At 44.7% G+C, this 20236-nt stretch overlaps 1 protein-coding gene across 2 annotated transcripts in view; it reads left to right on the plus strand.

Annotated features, from left to right (window-relative positions):
• ogfod3 (2-oxoglutarate and iron dependent oxygenase domain containing 3) overlaps positions 1-20236 on the plus strand; it is a 160526-nt gene that overhangs the window by 54284 nt on the left and 86006 nt on the right. For both annotated transcript variants that reach the window (XR_013499159.1, XM_078225483.1), the window contains exons 3-4: positions 2080-2155; positions 17970-18012. Coding sequence is in view for 1 of the 2 variants with exons in the window: in XM_078225483.1 (XP_078081609.1) it covers positions 2080-2155; positions 17970-18012 (119 nt within the window). In the remaining variant the exon portion in view is untranslated. The remainder of the gene's footprint in view (positions 1-2079; positions 2156-17969; positions 18013-20236) is intronic.

A 20236-nucleotide genomic window follows, 5' to 3' on the forward strand; every position in this document is an offset into this window, starting at 1 on the left:
GCCACATTCCGGCGCCTGTTCGCGTACACTGAGGGAGAATTTAGCATGGTCAATGCATCTAACCAGCACGTCTTTTGGACTGTGGGAGGAAACCGGAGCACCCGGAGGAAACCCACGCAGACACAGGGGAGAATGTGCAAACTCCACACAGACAGTGACCCAAGCCGGGGATCGAACCCTAGTCCCTGGCGCTGCGAGGCTAACCACTGTGCCGCCCCGACACAGGAAATTGGAAAAGCAAGCATACATATAGCGCCATGCCACCCATTATGGATTGCGGGAGAATAGCTGCTTCCGAATGCAACTAATGACCTGCTCATGGAATTGCAGAAACTGTGACCAACAAATGCACATTATTTTGATAATTCTGTTTTGTTTGACCCCTAGTTATCAAGAAATGGCAGCATGCAATAGTTTCTCATCAGAGGAATTATACCCTATTAGTTAATGGTATAGTTGTTGGATGTGGTCCCTGAATTAGGTGGTGAAGGAACCAAGAAGAGGGAGTAAATTATCTGACCTTGTTCTCACATCCTACCTGTTACTGACATGTAGCCCTCCAATTGCGTTAGTACGAATGATTGCTGCCTAATCCTTGTGGAAATAAAGTCTCATCTTCATATTGAGGCTACCTCTAATGCAGTGTTACAGCCAGGCTAATTGGATAGATTAAGCTTCGCTCTAGCAGTCTAAACCTGGGCGTTTATCAGGTGTTGTGAGCCACAAATGTCACCAGCAGTTTTGGTCATCTCCCCAATATGTAACCTTTGAAAAACATGCCTTCATCTCCCATCACCATAAAGAGGGGAGATCGAACCTGATTCAATAGGGAGCATAGGGAAAGGAAAAGGAAACTTGAGTTTATGTAGTGCCTTCAGAACCACAGGACATGCCCAAATTGCTGCAGTTTAAAGTTTATTTATTAGTGTCACAAGTAGGCTTACATTAACACTGCAATGAAGTTACTGTGAAACTCCCCTAGTCGCCACACTCTGACACTAGTTCAGATGCACTGAGGGAGAATTTAGCAAGGCCAATGCACCCAACCAGCATGTCTTTTGGACTGTGGGAGGAAACCGGAGCACCCGGAGGAAACCCACGCAGACACGGGGAGAACATGCAGATTCCACACAGACAATGACCCAAGCTGGGAATCGAACCCATGTCCCTGGCACTGAGAGGCAGCAGTGCTAACCACTGTGCCACCTTGCCGCCCAGCTAGTGAAGGAAAGTACTTCCTTTTCACAAGGAAGCTTGGAAAATGTAAATTGTAACATTAGACAACAGCTAACCTTTCCCAAGGACATTTTTTTGAGGATGGTAAATAGTATTTCAAAGCTTTATTTGGACATTAAGGACACAAACCCCTCTCAGACACCAACTGTTCATCTTCTAAACATTTCTACCTTAAGTTAATGTGCAACTAATAATTGATTGGTTGGAGTTTAGAATGTAGATTCCTAGAATCCTGACAGTGCAAAAGGAGGCCATTTGGCCCATCAAGTCTATACCGACCACAATCCCACCCAGGCCCTATCCGGGATCACCTGCTAGTTCACCTGACACTAAGCGGCAATTGAGCATGGCCTATCAACCTAACCTGCACATCTTTGGACTGTGGGAAGAAACTGGAGCACCCGGAGGAAACCCACGCAGACACAGGGAGAACATGCAGACACCACACAGACAGTGACCCGAGGCTGGAATTGAACCAGGGTCCCTGGCGCTGTGAGGCCGCAGTGCTAACCACTGTGCCACTCATGGTGTCAGGCGTGATCAGTCATACTTTGCACCTGATGGAACTGGTTGATGACTAACTCCAATCTCAGTTATTTCCTTTGTGAGATGGTAACGGGTATGAAAGCAGTGATGCTTCAACGTCAATGACAAATCCCTCCGAATTAATCAGTTAGCACTGGCGTATCTTGTTGCAATGAGTAGCAGTGCCAGCAGTTGAGAATTTCTGTTGTAATTCAATTACAAAACTGAGAAAATGGCTAATCCCTGACAATCTGCCACTTAAACCGTTTTGATTTGAGACTTTCTGTTTTGAGTGCGTGCCATTTTATTTTTTCACAGGTTGTACTCCAACAAAGTGCGGAAGGGCAGTGAAAGATACATTGGTGAATCGAGAAGAGGCAGAGAGGATGTTACGGTAATGGATTTCAATTTTAAAAATCACTGAAAAATAATCGGTCAAATTTAAGGTTGTAAAATTGGTGAAGTGTGTAGAGTACTGAATAAACAGAGGGAAATTTGTAAGTAACTTTAAAGGAGGCAAAAAAGAATCATCGAATCCTTACGAGGCACTTTTGGCCCATCGAGCCTGCACCGATAATAAACCCACCCAGGCCCTATTCCCATAGCCCCACACATTTACCCCGCTGATCCCCCTGACACTAAGAGACAATTTAGCACAGCCAATCCACCTAACCTACACATCTTTGGAGTGTGGGAGGAAACCCACACAGACACGGGGAGAATGTGCAAACTCCACACAGACAATCACCCGAGGCCGGAATCGAACCCGGATCCCTGGTGCTGTGAGGCAGCAGTGCTAACCACCGTGCCACCGGGAGGGATATGAAGGTAAGAAATGTCGGAGATTTATACATGGATGGCTGACATAGGAGCAGGAGTCAGCCATTTAGCTCCTTGAATGTCTTCCATCATTCAGTGAAATTATGGGTGATTTGTGACCTCATTCACTGTACCCACCTTTTCCAGTATCCCTTAACACCTTCGATTAACAAAGTCCATCCGTCGCAGATTTTAAACTAACTAACTGAGCATCAGTTTCAACTATCTTTCTGTGTAAAAGTGTTTTCCAACTTCACTCCTGAAAGGTTTACCTCATAATTTAGATCCCTGAGTCCTCAACTTCTCAACCTGCAGAAATACTTCCCCTCAAACTACCTTGTCAGCTCCCCTCATTATATTTAAAACATCAGTCAAATCACCACTTACTAATCTCAAGGGTCATCCAGACTCGAAACATTGGCTCTACTCTCTCTCCACAAATGTTGTCGGACCTGCTGAGTTTATCCAGCACTTTCTGTTTTTGTTTCAGATTCCAACATCCGCAGTATTTTGTTTTTATCACTGGCTTCTGTAACCTCTCATCATACCTGGATTCCAAGAGTTAAGTTATCATTCTGGGAAATCCATGCCTTCAGTCCATCCAAGGTCAAAAAATTCTTCCTGAAGGGTGGTGTTCAGAACTGCTCACAGTACCTCAGGTGTGGCCTAACCAGGATTTTGGGTAGCTGTAGCAAAGCTTTTACCCAGTTGTTTTCTAGTCTTCTCGATATAAAGGCCAGCGTTCCAGGCTTTTTTATTATTTTCCATCGTTTGTCATGATATTTCAAAGATTTTTGTGCCTGGACCTGTGGGGCGGCACGGTAGCACAGTGGTTAGCACTGCTGCCTCACAGCGCCAGGGACACAGGTTCAATTCCGGCCTCGGGTCACTGTCTGTGTGGAGTTGGCACTTTCTCCCTGTGTCTGTGTGGGTTTCTTCTGGGTGCTCCGGTTTCCTCCCACAGTCCAAAGATGTGTGGGTTAGGGTGATTGGTCATGCTGAATTGACCCTACTATCAGGGAGACTAGCAGGGTCAATGTGCGGGGTTATGGGAATAGAGCCTGGGTGGGAGTGTGGTCTGTGCAGACTCGAAGGGCTGAATGGCCTCCTTCTGTGCTGTAGGGATTCTATGATTATAAGTCTCTTTGGGCCGCCACAGTTTCTCATTTTTAACTATTTAAAAAGTGCCCTGTTCTGTACCTTTTAGGTCCTAAGTGGATGACATTGCATTTTCTGCATTGAAATTCATTTGCTGCGGTTTTGTCGACTCATTCAACCTATTGGTGTTTCTTTGTGCTTCCATATATGCTGCCATCAGTGAAGCATATTTTAGTGTCATTGATAAACCTGGATATATGGCTTTCTATCCCATCACCTAAGTTATGAATAAATACGATGAATAGTTGAGGCCGCGACACATGCTTGCAGGAGACCACTGGTCACTTTGTGCCAATTTTAGCATCTTCACATTATCCCTCCTCACTGTCTTCTTCTGCCCAGTTTCCTATCTAGGTCAGTAACTTGCCTTGACTTCCATGAACTTCGACTTTAGCTAACAGCCTCTTGTCATGTCCAGGAGACAGGAAGGAAAATATGAAATCATAGAATAGAACCCCTACAGTGCAAAAGGAGACCATTTGGCCCATCGAGTCTGCACTGGCTCTCTGACAGAGTATCTTACCCAGGCCCTCTCTCCGCCTTATCCCCGTAACCCCACACATTCCCCAGAGCTAATCCACCTAACCTACACATCTTGTCACAATAAGGGGCAATTTTACCCTAGCCAATCCACCTAACCTGCACATCTTTGGACTGTGGGAGAAAACCAGGGCACCCGGAGGAGAACGTGCAAACTCCACACAGACAGTTACCCAAGGCAGGAATTGTACCCTGGTCCCTGGCGCAGTGAGGCAGCAGTGCTAACCACTGGCACTGCTGCCTCACTGCACCAGGGACCGGGGTACGATTCCAGCCTCGGGCAACTGTATATATCAACCAGGCTACTTTATCAAATTATTATTCTAATTTTAAGATGTACAAATTTCAAAATGGCATACTTGACAAACCGTGACTCGTACCAGAGGGATTTCTAACCTTCAGAAACCTGGAGGGACCCCGTTACCCTTTAAGAGGCACAAATGCCCCCTGCGGCTGCAGAAAATTAAAATTCCAAAGAAATACACCGACGCCCTTTACATTTCTAAGGCAGAGATCTGACAACGGGGACTGTGTGTTTGCAGGGGCAAAAGAGACATGGACTCCTCGGTTAAACCGCTCAAAATTCCATACCTGCAAAAATATATCTTTTATCCAACATCCAGGAGATGAGTGAGGTATGTCACATGACCTCCCCCAAGCTGCTAAAGCCTGTAATATTGCTGTGTGGAACTGAACCCAGGCAGTCTACCATTTTACCACCCAACAGGTAGCAGCGGAAATAGTTCCATCCAAGTAAATTGTCTGGCTGCCACCAACACTGTATTATTGGAACATTGGAACTCTTGTATCGGTACCTATGAGATTGTTCATCTCTGTGTGCCCTCTTCCATCATAGCGTCCTCACTTCTCAAACAACCTTGTAACAGTTTCAGCCTACTAATAACTGGGGAATAAGCCACTGAGCATTTGATTCTGGGCTCTGGACTCACATGAAACCATAACTCTTATTTTTATTGTGCCCTTGCCCCTTTACCGCTTTCATTCCCTTACCCTCTGAGTGCATAAAGGGCGGACATTGCGGAATCCCTTCCCACATTTTGGGTGGGATTTTCCAGCTGTGCTCACGGCAAGGCTGGAAAATTCCGCCCGAGGTCAACGGAACTTTGCATGGTCCGTGTCCCGCCCGCTCCGATTCCCGTGGTGGGTGGAATGGGAAAATTCTGTCTTTTGTGTGTGTGTGAAATAACCCTCTTATTTTAGCTTAATAGAGGATCAGATCACTCCAAGCTGAAGAGTTGTGGAAAATGTGCCGCCGCTTATAAAAAGGGGCAAATCAATAATGAAAAACACCTTTTTGTTTAAAACGGGAAGTTAGAGGAGGAATCAGGCTTGTTAGAATGAATCCCCCTCCTCCTTGGAACACTCTTTTGAGGAACTTTTATAACATATCTTCTGGAGGTTCTTATAGTTAATAACCTAAACAATTCCCTGCCCACTGCTTTAACCACCTCTTCAAAACATTTGAAGCATGTTCATCAGGCATTACAGATCTGTTCTGGCTCCCTCTGACCAACTGAAAAAATCTAAGGTCTTGAATCACTCTATCCTTAATTGTAAACTTCAGCAATTTTCTGACAACAGATGAACAACTGGTCTATAATTCCCTCATTTCCTTCTCACATCTTTTTTAAATAGCGCAGTGCTGCACGCAATTGTGCAATTATCCGATCTAAAGTAGCAGTTCCCCAAGCAAGAGCGCTTTGGAAGATTACAGTTAAGACATTTGTAATTTCCTACTCTCCTTTCTTTAAGACCCAGGGATAGAAACCGAACAATAAGGGGATGTCTCACCCTTTAGTGCCGGTATTTTCTTCAATAACTTTATTTTGCTTATGTTAATTTTAGGAACATAGTAACTAGGAGCGGGTGTAGGCAATTCAGCCCTTTGAACCCACTCCATTTATTAGATGATCGTGGCTACTCTTATCCTGGTCTCAACTCCACTTTCCTGCTACTTCCCATAGCCCTTCATCCCACTTTTCAGCAGAAACATATCTAATCTTTCTTGAATCTGTTTATTTATTCTGCCTCCGCTGCACCCTGGGTGAGTTCCCATCCCTGATTCAGTATTAGTTCCCTTGTTCAGCACGCTATCCTCTTAATGGGGACTGCCTAATGGAGATCCAACATTGTGAATTTGAAAAGTACTGGAATTAGGCTTTGTTCTAAATTTATTTTACCAAGTCTCTCCATCAGACTCATTGTCCCTTACTTAATGATAGGATTATTATATATTCCCAAATCTCTGCCAATATCAGGTACATGAACATGAGCAACAGTTGTAGGTACTTATTGTGCCTTTTACCTTTTGTTATTTGAGTACAATGAAGGATGAGCACACATCCTCACTTAACCACTCTGCCTTTAAGGGCCAGTGAAAAGTCTGGAAGGTGATGGCCTAATGGTATTATCGCCAGACGATTAATCCAGAAACTCAGCTAATGTTTTGGGGACCCGGGTTCGAATCCCGCTACGGCAGATGGTGGAATTTGAATTCAATAAAGAAAATCTGGAATTAAGAATCTACGGATGACCATGAAACCATTGTCGATTGTCGGAAAGACTCCTCTGATTCACTCATGCCCTTTAGGGAAGAAAATCTGCCGTCCTCACCTGGTCTGGCCTACCTGTGTCTCCAGACCCACAGCAATGTAATTTGATTCTCAACTACCCTCGGGCAACTAAGGATGGACAATAAATGCTGGCAGCCAGCGACACCCATGTCCCATGAAAAATAAAAAAAATAAAAATCCAGTTATGCATTCATAAAATAGAAGCAATATGAACACGTCATCCAAAGGTTGAACAAATGTAACTAATGTTTTCACTGGGCCCTTGGGACTACAGGCCATCAGAAGAGTGCATTCCAGCAGTGCTAATGGCTGTATTTCTTTCTTTATATTTGGGCTTTAACGGGTTTTTCAGTGGCACAGTGGTTAGCACTGCTGCCTCACAGTCCCATGGACCCTTGGGTGTCTGTCCTTGGGCGTCTGTGTGGAGTTTGCACGTTCTCCCCGTATCTGCGTGGGTGTCTTTCGGGTGCTCCAGTTTCCTCTCGCAGTCCTAAAAATGTGCTGGTTAAGTGGATTAGCCATGGTAGAGTTGCCCCTTCGTGTCTCAAGATTTGTAGGTTAGGGGGATTAGTGGGGTAAATGTGTGGGGATTTCGGGGATAGGGCAGGGGGTGTGATGGGTCTGGGTAAGATGTTCTGTTGGAGAGTCGGTGCAGACTCGATGGGCCAAATGGCCTCCTTTTGCACTGTCGGGATTCTATGACTATACGATAAAATTGCCACATCACAAGTCCCACAGCCCCTCTGTCGATTCTGACTTTTACGTTGTTTTGTATGAGGATAGTCCTACTCTCTTCCAAAAGCTACAGCAGAGCAAGATTTCTTCGTGCAGCAGAGGAGTTTGTCGACATTAGGTATCAATTGAAAACAGTTTGGGTTGCCTGTGTTAAAAGTCTTAAATAGTGGAACAAAAATATGTTCACAGTTATGAGACCTGATTTGAATTATGTTTGCCTACATTGTGGGATTTACAGTGTGGTTTATTTGTTGTCAGGATAGAATATTTGCCCTTTATCAAATGAATAGAGTTGAATCTCAGCCTTGAATAGCATTTGTTTGTCATTACCCTCAGCATATTTGAGGAGGGAGGTATAAAGAGTGGATCTGAAGTATAAAGTACGTGCTTTTTTTGTGATTGGTTTTCCAGAATGTGCATTGTAAAAAAACTTGAAAATGGCATTGAAAAATTAATTTTGCATCATGCGCCTCTGGATGAAGGAGGCCCCTCATTGCTTTCATCCTATCCAGAATGCTAACAACTTCCTTAACTTCTTTCTTAACTGAGGCCAGTCTTCACCTTTCCGAGCGTTTGTCAATTATTCTCCAAGTGAAGAAACATTCTTGAACCCTGTCCTAAATTTGACCAATGAGGTCCGGAATCTTTGATGTCTTGTTGTGCTTCCTTGGATTGACTGGAATTATTAATTTGGGTTTCCTTATATCCTGAGTGGTGCTACATGAGTGAATTTGGGCTAATCTTTTCAGGACCATTTTGCTGCTTTCGGAACTGGATTTGATCAAGTTTGTCATTTTTGTTCGTTGAGCATCCTGTGTGACACCAGGTTCTGAAACGGCATCAGAGTATGCCGTATGGGCAGCACGGTAGCACAGCAGTTAGCACTGCTGTCTCACAGCGCCAGGAGTTCAGTTCCGGCCTTGGGTCACTGTCTGTGTGGAGTTTGCACACTCTTCCTGTGTCTGTGGGTTTTCTCCGGGTGCTCCGGTTTCCTCCCACAGTCCAAAGATGTGTGGGTTAGGTTGATTGGCCATGCTAAATTGCCTCTTAGTGTTCCAAGGTTCAGGGGATTAGCGCGGTAAATACGTGGGGTCATGGAGTAAGTTTGGATAAGATTTGGTGCAATCTTGATGGGCTGAATGGCCTCCTTCTGCATTGTAGGGATTCTTCTATGAACAGCTTATTAATGAGTTTGTCCTTTTAAACAGAGCACTCCACTTTGTGAAGGAAATGTGTTTTGTTTTTGAACCTAAGAGTGATACGGTAGCGCAGTGGCTAGCACTGTTACCTCACAGCACCAAGGACCCGGTTTCAATTCCAGCCTCGGGTTACTGTGTGGAGTTTGCACATTCTCCCTGTGTCTGCGTGGGTTTCCTCCTGGTGCTCTGGTTTCCTCCCACAATCCAAAGATGTGCAGGTTAGACGGATGGCCATGCTAAATTGACCCCTAGTGTTAGAGGGACTCGCAGCGGAAATACGAGCCATTACAGGGATAGAGCCTGTGTGGAATTGTTGTCGATGCAGGCTTGATGGGCTGAATGGTCTTCTTCTGCACTGTCGGGATTCTATGATTCTATTCCATGTTTCTAAATAAGTTGACTTTGTTTCGGAAACATTACAGTGACCAAGCTCTGACACTTGGCTTTTGGGGATGTTCTTGAAATTGTGTCATAACACTGAGGAAAGCTCCCACATCAAGGCTTTCCAACTGTTTCATATATTTCAGAGTTTGTGAAGTTTGAATTGGGTAACAGCCCAAACAAACCCATTTTGTAAACACACTGGGCTCTTTATAGTTCATTTGCTCAAATTGCTTTTTAATTCAAACCCATATTGACTCTATTCAACCATTGTAAGGACTAATTACGGAATATTTGCTTCATGGTTTTAATAATCAAAATTTATCGCCTCCCTTTATCTTGAACACATTTCAGTTTTTAGGCTGTAACGGCTACGTACTGTACATGAAGATCTGATCTTGCGTTTCCACTTAGATTGATAATGGTCAGAGCATCGTTCCTCTGTATAGTTGCTAACCAGAGCAGACAGTTTGCTTTTTTGACCCCTTGTTCCATTCATGTCACGGCTTCTAAGATAGTGTTTCTGCCACTGGCTGATTCCTGCTGCATTAATCACTGTGAATCGTGGAGTAAGTGCCGGCACATAGGAACTGAATGACTGCACTTCATGGATTGAGACTCAGCCAGAGGCAAAAATACAGTTTCAGGAGTCACTTACGCAGAGTGAATGGGAGTCGGCAGTCTCTATACCAGTGCAGTGTGAGGACCTGCTGCGAATGGAAAGGATGTGAAATTCCAGCAGTGGGGGTTGTTTTCAGGTTTTTATAGGATTTTGATCCCACATCCCTCTTCCCTCTTGCGGAGGTGTGAGAGGATGTTGCCGTACAAATTTGAGATGGAATTTTCTATTCCGGAGAATAGCAGGCAGGAATGTCAGTGAGATTTCGCTGGGGCAGATGAATAAATGCAATCTTTCACTCTTCATAGAATCATAGAATCCTGACAAAAGGAGGCCATTTGGCCCATTGAGGCTGCGTCAACTCTCTGACAGATTATCTTACCCAGGCCCATTCCCCTGCCCTATCTCCGTAACCTCACGTATTCGCCCCGCTAATCTATCTAACCTATAAATCTTTGGATGCTTAAAGGGTGATTTAGCATGGCCAATTCACCTAACCTGCACATCTTTGGAGTGTGGGAGGAAACCGGAGCACCCAGAGGAAAGCCACACGGGGAGAACGTGCAAACTCCACATAGACAGTGACCCAAAGTCAGAATCAAACCCAGGTCCCTGGTGCTGAGAGGCAGCAGTGCTAACCACTGTGCCGCTAATTTATTTATGCATCAGTGAGGAGCTCGTGAATCTTGTGGGAGGATGGGAAGGAAGTCACACACCCTGCTGTTTACTCATGGCGGTCAAAGGTCCTGTGGCCATATTCGATGGGTGCCCGGACAGACATTCAATCATCACAGGCCAGGAGCTCCACACCACTCCCCCAGAGTCCTCGCAGCCGTATCTCATACTGTAGAAGCTGGCAGATGTGAGCAATCACATCCAAGGATAGACAACAGCGTGTCTCGCATTGTAGTTCACTCATCTCTAGATAAGAACATCACTGGCAGTACACCCAGGATTGGGCCAATGCTCACCTTATCAATGGTCCACGTTCATCACCCTCTTCACCTTCTAGAGGTCCTACTGCCTCTTGCAGCTCAGGCCCTTTCTCCTCTTGGCCCTGTGCCAAATGGCGTTGGACCACCCTCCTCCTCATCTGGGCGAGAGCTATTACCAAGGCCAGCAGGCTGCATCATCAACACCGCAGTGGATGTGTGAACAAATTGAATTGATACATCATGTAAGCATGAACTTTACAGATTTCCCTCCATCTCACAGTCAGCAGGCAAGTTCTTCACCTTTCCTCCATTTAAACATGGCATCCCCACCCCACCCCTTCCAGATGCAGCACATCCTGGAGGATCAGAGATGGTTGTTCCTCCTGTTCATCCATGACTGTGAATGGAGACATTGCTTTTTGACCAGGGTGATGAGAGCCATGTGCAAGAAGCCTCTCACGGACACTTTTCCGCTTGTCTCCACCACCCTCAAGGTTCTATAGAGAGACCATTGCCTTGGCAGCATAGAAACACTAGCCACATGATTGCTTGTCAACCATAACCATTCACCCGGGAGGATGGAGGGTTGGAGTTGCCAGTTGGCTGCCCTCCTCCAGCCGTGCCCTTTGGAGACATTCACATCCCTTTATCCCAGCCTCCGACTGCAGCCAATGACAAATGGTCAGTTCCATATCTTACTGGGACCTTGATGCTATGAGACCCATAAGTCTGGATCAAACCTGTGGCAATGCAGCCTTCACCATGGAAAGAGGATCACAAGTGAGCATCATCGACATCCAGTTGCCTCAGAATTCTTTGGGTCTCCCTTTGGTTGACCATTTGCGCTGACCTTGAACTCCACCCACTTGAAAAGACCATCCTCCCTCATTGAGGGATCTCGCTGACTGACGAACTGGGTGGTTAAGGTCAGTATGGAAAAATAGTTCACGCCATCTTTCAAACTCACTCTACCACCACTGCCCTCCCCCTGCCACCTACCATCATCCCCATCAACGTAGACCCACCCAATATCACCATTCCTCTTCCCTTTGACACCCTGGAATCCTTTCCCCTGTTATCTTGGACCCTATCACGATCCACCTCCATAAGTCTTTTCTCTGCTCAGAGCCAACACCCATTACCATCCCCAGGGCTACACTGACCCTGCCTCTTCCAATTATCGGAGCCACTTGCCTTGTCCCCATCCATGACTCCCCCGATAAGACCTTCACCCACCAAACTCTCACCATGGACCAGCCACCCTCCCGCATCCCACTCCCATTCTGTATGTGCCTGTTCACCAGTACCCTGACTACCCACTGGACCCCACCATTGAAACCACTGACCCTACTCACTGAGACAATTTCCCACCTGTTCTCCCTTCTCCCAATGGATTCAACTCCCTCTTCTCCTGACAGTCTGGGCTCTCTCGCTTGAATGGACACTGTTTCCCTCCCCATTAGACCCAGGGCATTCCTCCTCCATTCCCCCACCCAATCACTTCCCTGGACACTCCCCACCCTTCCTCCCCCATAAGCCTGCTTCTCCTGCCCAGCCCTTTTCCGCCCTTTTATCCGAGTCCCCTTACCCTCCTTCCAGCCATTGCCTGCCTCCCTTGTGCGACCTTGGTGCAGTGTTTGCTAATGGGACTCGAGTGAAGTTATGCAAGGTCCCCAAGAAGGAGAAAGCAACGTCTGAGCTTGAAAGTCATGGAAGAGATGAAGCTCGCCAGGTGGATGCCACTTGTATGCAGTCGGAAAACTGAACGTGCTAAGTTCTTGTTGGCGGGGAATTTAATTTTATCGTGCCTTTGGGAAACAGATTTTCTTGTCTCCTGCCAAATTAAGTGCTCCCACCTGCCACAATTCCCATTGCTGACGGGAGCATAACATTTAATCCCAGGATGAGGAAACATGGAGAAGGCAGGTTTTTTATTCATCACATTAATGGTTCAACAGAATCCTTTACTTACAATGCATGTAAGTTTGGCACAGATTGTAACAGGTATGCAAAGCAATCATCATCAGGAAGTCACAAAACTATCATCTTGACTGCTTACTCTAGCACGGTGACACAGTGGTCAGCACTGCTGCCTCACAGCATCAGGGACCCGGGTTTGATTCCCAGCTTGGGTCACAGTCTGTGCGGAGTCTGCACATTCTCCCTGTGTCTGCGTGGGTTTCCTCCGGGTGCTCTGGTTTCCTCCCAGAGTCTGAAAGATGTGCTGGTTAGGCGCATTGGCCATGCTAAATTCTCTCCCTCGGTGTACCCGAACAGGCGCCAGAGTGTGGCGACTGGGGTATTTTCACAGTAACTTTATTGCGGTGTTAATGTAAGCCTACTTGTGACACTAATAAATAAATTTAATAGCTTCAGTACAACTAGGTCAAAATCCTTAAGGAGTGGATGTTGTATCTTTTATAAATGTGACAAACGTGGCAACGATAATGTGTTCTATGTGAATGCTGTTGATACATAAGCAATTATCTTGGTTGCACCTTTGGGTATGGTTCATTTCTTTGGGTCCCTGCCTGATTAAGGCTGAGCTGTTGCACACTTCAAGATACATCATTAGAAAGCATGCCATCAGATCCACGAGGAAATCCATTTTGCAGCATTGAGCTATAGAGTTGCAGTTTCTCATTTTGCCACTTTCTGCCAAAAGATGCAGTTTTGTGTGCAGTATGCTATAATTCAGTATTCTATCGGTGGAATATTGGATATAGTTTCATGTCCCGTGTATTCCCATTGTATTTCCTTGTAGTGTGTCATATGTCAAACTAAGCTACTGAATGTGATGCCAAAACATTCATCATCTTTGTAAGATTGACAGTAATAAATAGAATTGAATTCACTTCATCACCTTGAAGCAACTATCTTGACCTTTATTCAGTACCTTTCTTCATTTGTATATTGCTCTGTGTCCGTTCTTTAAAGTCTTTTTCCACTTTTGGAGGTTGATATTTTTGTAAGTGGACATGAGGTCTGGGGAAAAAAAATCTGCACCCTTTCCCATATATTTAGATCGTTGACTGGTTTGACTAATAATTGACATAAGTATTTTAAATTTTATTTATAATGCACAGAGCTTGATAATTTGTCATTTTTTAGTAAATAAAAAATTTATATTATAAAATAATCTTCCAATTTTAATGAGACTTGATTGAGGTATTTAAGATCCTGAGGAATATGGACAAGTTAAATAGTGAGAAATTGTTCCCTCTATAACACCCTTAATATAATATTAAGGGTAAGACGCTTGGCAGTGTGGAAGATCAGAAGGATCTTGGGGTTCGAGTTCATAGGACGCTCAAAGCAGCGTCGCAGGTAGAGGCTGTGGTTAAGAAGGCGTATGGAATACTGGCCTTCATCAATAGAGGAATTGAGTTTAGAAATCGGGAGATAATGCTGCAGCTGTATAGGACCCTGGTCAGACCCCACCTAGAGTACTGTGCCCAGTTCTGGTCGCCTCATTACAGAAAGGATGTGGAAGCCATAGAAAGGGTGCAGAAGAGATTTACAAGGATGTTGCCTGGATTAGGTGGCATGCCTTATGAGGATAGGTTGAGAGAGCTAGGTCTTTTCTCCTTGGAGAGGCGAAGGATGAGAGGTGACCTGATAGAGGTGTATAAGATGTTGAGGGGTATTGACAGAGTGGATTCTCAGAGGCTTTTACCCAGGGCTGAAATGGTTGTCACAAGAGGTCACAGGTTTAGGGCGCTGGGGAGTAGGTACAGAGGAGATGTTACGGGTAAGCTTTTCACTCAGAGGGTAGTGGGTGCGTGGAATCGGCTGCCGGTAGTGGTGGTGGAGGCGGATTCGATAGGGTCTTTTAAGAGACTTTTGGATAAGTTCATGGAAGTTAGTAAGATAGAGGGTTATAGGTAGGCCTAGTAGGTAGGGACATGTTCGGCGCAACTTGTGGGCCGAAGGGCCTGTTTGTGCTGTAGCTTTTCTATGTTCTCAAGAGAGCATCAAGAACTTAGAGGGCACAGAGTCAAAATAATTGGCAAAAGGAGTAAATATGATGTGAGAAAAAAATTCACCCAGAGGATAGTTGGAGCTTGGAACAAACTTCCTGAGAGGATGGTGGAGAAACATTTGATCGAGGTATTCAAAAGGAGATTGCATTGCTATCTGAAAATAAGGAATGTGCAGGGTTATGGGATAAGGCAGGGGAGTGGGATTAGGTAGAATGCTCTTTTAGAGAGCTCGTGCAGTCTCAATGGGCCGAATGATCTCCTTGTACAGATCCTGTAATTCTGAGCTAAGAGCAATTGTATTCGGTGGAAGATACACTCTTCCCCACATTTTGTACAGTTATTCTATCTCCTTCATTCAAGTAACTGATCTTGATAAATGTATGTTAGTCCATCTTCTGTGGTGTTGCATATGGGGTGTCAAGCAAAGATGTAGTCCTTGGATGAATTGATATTAGGTGGGGAGTAATTGAATCAGTGCAGTGAATTCAATCCCCATTTTGAATTTGTACATTCTGACCTTTCGTTTAGACTTTTGGGATACCATAGTCATGTTACTAGTATCCCAGAGACACAAGGTAAGGTCTAGGGATCCGGGTCCAAATCCCACCATAGCAGATGGAGAAATTTGAATTCACTAAAAATCTGGTATTAAAAAGCCCAATGATGACCATGAAACCATTGTTGTAAAACCCCATCTGGTTCACTAATGTTCTTTTGGGAAGGAAATCTGCTGTCCTTACCTGATCTGGCCTGCATGTAACTCCAGACCTATACTCTTAAAAGCCGAAGGGAAATTAGAGATGGGCAATAAATGCTGGCCTAGCCAGCGATGCCCACATCCCATGAACAAATAAAATAAAATCCTATACTAATAATCCAGAGAGTTTGAGTTCAAACCTCAGCAAGGCCATTAAATAAAATAAAATGTTCCTATCAGTAAATTGACTGTGAAACTGTTGGAAGGTCACAAAGCCCAACACTTAACTCATGTCCTTTAGGCAGAGAAACCAGTTGCTTCTACCTAGCCTATATGGCATGGTAGAATTTGAATTGGTCTCTGAAGTGGCCTTTCCAGTTCAATTAGCTGCATAAAAATTCACTGCCATCTTCTCGGAGCACAAAATGAGGTAATTATGTCACCACATCGTCACGTAACATCGAAGAAAATAGCTGAGAAGAGATTGAAATCATTTGTTGCGGAGAGACAGAAAGAGAGAGGAAATGTTCTGATGGAATGATGGAGATGAGAGAGAAAAGAGGAAGGCCTGAGACTAGATGGAAGGAAGTGGTCGTAAAAGACTTAAGTGCAGTGGGATTGAAAGAGGAATGGGTGACTGACAGGCAGTGATGAGAAGAGGATTAACCAACATTGTAACGACCCTTAATAATATGGGAGAAGCTGAAAGAAGAAAGTCTTCAAAACTTTGCTGAATGATTACTTAATGAAAAATCTGGATAGGCTATGATCTTGTGAAATAAAATAGCCTCACAATAACTCCAGAACCTTTTATAAAATACTTTTGGGTAGAGATTTGTCTTGGAGAGTGGTGTTGAATGAGCGGCAACCAACACTTCTACTTTCTCAGGATGCTAAGGAAATTTGGCATGTCAGCTACGACTTTCACCACCTTTTACAGATGCACCATAGAAAGCATCCTTTCTGATTGTATCACAGCTTGCCATGGCTCCTGCTCTGACCAAGACCACAAGAAACTACAAAGGGTTGTGGACGTAGCCCCCCATCACGCAAACAATCCTCCCATCCGTTGACTCTGTCTACACTTCCCGCTGCCTGGAAAAGCAGCCAGCATAATCAAGGACCCCATGCACCCCAGACATTCTCTCTTCCACCTCTTCCATTGGGAAAAAGATACAAAAGTCTGAGGTCAAGTACGAACCTACTCAAAAACAGCTTCTTCCCTGCTGCCTTCAGACTTTTGAATGGACCTACCTTCACTTAAGTTGATCTTTCTCTACACCCTAGTTATGGCTGTAACACTACATTATGCACCCTCTCCTTTCCTTCTCCCCTATGTACTCTATGAATTGTATACTTTGTATAGCGTGCAAGAAACAATACTGTATACCAGTACATGTGATAATAAATCAAATCATTGTATCGGCCGCTTGATAGATCTAGCAATGTAATTCCATTGACCGAGGCAAATTTTTCCTCCTCCTGTCTATATCTATTAGTATGAATCTAAAGTTTTCCTGACTTTTAATTCAGTGTGCTAACCTCGCACTATGGTGAGTTACATGGTTCGTACAGACCAATTCATTCTTACAATCATATTCCAGGGAAAAAATCCTCAGTTACACTTACACATCAACTAAAGACTTAGGTAAATTCAAATAATTGTAACCGATAAAAGGGAAGTAATTAAAATATTAGCCAGTGGTCTTTGGAGATTGCAGTTACCCAACTTACGAACAAGCTAAGCCAGAGGGGTCAGCTGCCAAAATCTACAAAATTCCAATTACTTTTAATTTTGTCCTTGAGCTATATTCGGTGAGATAACTAAAGTAATGTAAAACATACCAGATATTGGAAAGAGAAGTTTCCAGTATCTCAGACAGTTATCTCATCTCAGGCTTTGAATGAATATTGAAAGGGGTTTCGATTCTGCTGTTGTGAATTATGACATAATCTGGATAAGACTGCTACCCGCTACGACCTCTCTCGAAGGCCTTGAAATTGTGTGGGGAAAGTCCACCAGTGGGATTTTGGCAGTGCCGAACTCCCATCCAACTCAACCGGATGCCATTGATCTGCAATCCAGACTTTGGGAATGTGATCACTTCAGGCTAGGATAAGCGCATCCTGCCTGCAAAGCCATTTCACAGCAGTGAATTCCAATGGAACTAGTTTCCACACCAAATCCTTAACTCCGTGGCAAAACCCTTCATTTCCACCCCTGGACTTTTAGAGTCTTTTTATTCTCATCTTGTGTTTTTCTTATTGTTTAGTAGAACCATTTCGTGAGGGAATATTTTTAGTGTTAGTATTTTCTACAAGTTTGTTATGGACATGTGATGGATTGTAGCACTTACGTATGTTTGTTGTTGAGTTGTCAAAGAAACATGAGCCTTAACTAGTATCAAGTGCTAACGTTGACTCAGTTGCTTGTGAATGAACAAAATGAACTGAAGAAAGTCAAATATATATATGTATATACACATACAGCCGGCACTCATGTGGTTAAGAGTATTTTGTGGACTCAAAACGTACTTTTTATTTACAGTATAGCAAAGAAAGGGCTGTCCTTTGGAGGATCTGATGGTGGGGTAAGTCATCCAATTTTATTACTTTCCATATTTAAGTAACCAATTAGAAACTACATCCCTGCTGTATTCTGAGGTTTTCTGTGATCCCTCCTTGTTACCTGGTTGCAAAATTCAAGGTTGTTCTGCATGCACACACAAAGACATATATGCACACACATGTACATACACAAACATGCACACACACACACATATATATATATATATATATATACATATACATACAGGTGCATATGCACATATGTACCCACATATATACACATGCACATACACACCACACAGATACAAATGCACATACATATATACATGCACACACATGCACGCGTGCGCATACACGCACACTTATACACATAAGGGAACCTGGTCACCTACCTGCAGGTCCTGTGTGTGGAATAAGAATGAGAGACACAGTAGCCCAGGATTTGTTGGAACGGGACATTTTGTGCCGTGCCCCTTTTCCTTCAGCCCGAGCAATTTATAACCTGAAGGAATGAGACTCCATTCTTCCACTCATTCCATTACTGGGCCAGTCAGGCTGGCCGACATTGCAGCAACATAACTCTCCTTGTTAAAATTGTCCTTATGCTGTTAACTCCATTCACGGGCTCGATCCACGAATAATGTGCACGTGCAGCAATATTCTTGAAACTCATGAGAGATTGTGGCCCTGATTTTACCAGCACAGCCGTCCCGAAATTGGGGTGGGCGAGGCTCGCAGAACGGCATTCCCCGTTGACCACGGACACGATCTTACGAGCCTCGGGCGGCCGTGCCAGCAAAATCAGGGCCTGAGTGTGAGTTGCCGTTTTCACAAATCTGATGGCAAATTGTCCAGTAACTCTTCCTCACTACAAATTGCTGAATAGCTCACAGATTGAAAGGCAGATGCATTGAACTCTGTTATTTTGCCAACAAATTAGAACATAGAATCAGAGAATTCCTACAGTGCAGAAGGAGGCCATTTGGCCCATCTTTACCCAGTCCCAAAACCTCGCCCTATCCCTGTAACTCCATGATTTCCCCAGGCTAATTCCCCCTAACCTACACATCTTGGGACACCAAGGTGCAATTTAGCATGGCTAATCCATCTAACCTGCACTTCTTTGCTCTGTGGGAGGAAACCGGAGCACCCGGAGGAAACCCATGCAGACACGGGGAAAACATACAAACTCCACACAGTCACCCAAGGTTGGAATCGAACCTGGGGTCCCTGGTGCTGTGAGGCAGCAGCGCTATACACTGTGCTGCCACTGTCAGTAAATGTCCTGCTGTTCCAATTCCATAAGAAGGAGTGTCTCCGCGCCATTCACTTTGACCATAACGTTCCTGTCATGGAACGGAAATGGGACGGCAAGAAAGAGTGGCTGTTGCCTGCTTGCTGCCTCTGTCCCTGATTCTGATCATTTTCCCAAGGACAGAGGAGGGTGGGAGGGGACTGCAGGTGGAGAAATTAAATTTCCTGCATTGTTAATTGGGTGGCTTGATCTTATTTAGGAGCTCGTTAGGAGCTCACCTCTGGACTTTCCAAGATTTTCATGGGGCTGTTAGTGGCTCACTGAAGATGGCCAGCTGCATTATCTTATTGCCATTAACAGTACCTAGATATTCATCCCACAGTCAAAGGATGTGCAGTTACGTTGATTGGCCATGCTCAATTGCCCCTTAGTGTCCCAATATGTGTGGGGGGATTAACGGGGTAAATACATGGGGTTACAGGGATAGGGCCTGGGTAAAATGCTCTGCCAGAGAACTGGTGCAGACCCGATGGGCTGAATGGCCTCCTTCTGCACTGTTGGATTCTATGATATTCATTGATCTTAAGGACCAAGTAAAGAATCTGGTCGTGAGGTCCAAATAGGCACTCCCTACTATTAGACAAAAAGTAGTATCACTTAGCACCAGTCTCCTGGAATGAGCCCCAAATGTGCTGCCTGGCAGTGGTCTCAGACTGGTACTGCGCGACACTGTTGCTCTGCTGATCACAATAGATGGCAAAGACTTGTTGAGGCTCTGGGCCTTTCTCTTTCTCTCACGTGTCTTCGAGCTTCTGCTTCTGATTTTCATCCCCCTGGCAATTCCCAAACTGCAGGTTCTTTCCAGTTTTCTGCTCCACTCAATGCTAACTTCCAGCTAACTCCCCATGCAGTCCCATGCTCAAATTCCAAGATGTGTCTGCTGCATCCTTCTCCTATTCCCTTGTCATTCATCATGACCATTCTGATCTTTG

Source organism: Mustelus asterias, chromosome 12 (assembly GCF_964213995.1).
Source record: "Mustelus asterias chromosome 12, sMusAst1.hap1.1, whole genome shotgun sequence".
Taxonomy (NCBI): Eukaryota; Metazoa; Chordata; class Chondrichthyes; order Carcharhiniformes; family Triakidae; genus Mustelus; species Mustelus asterias.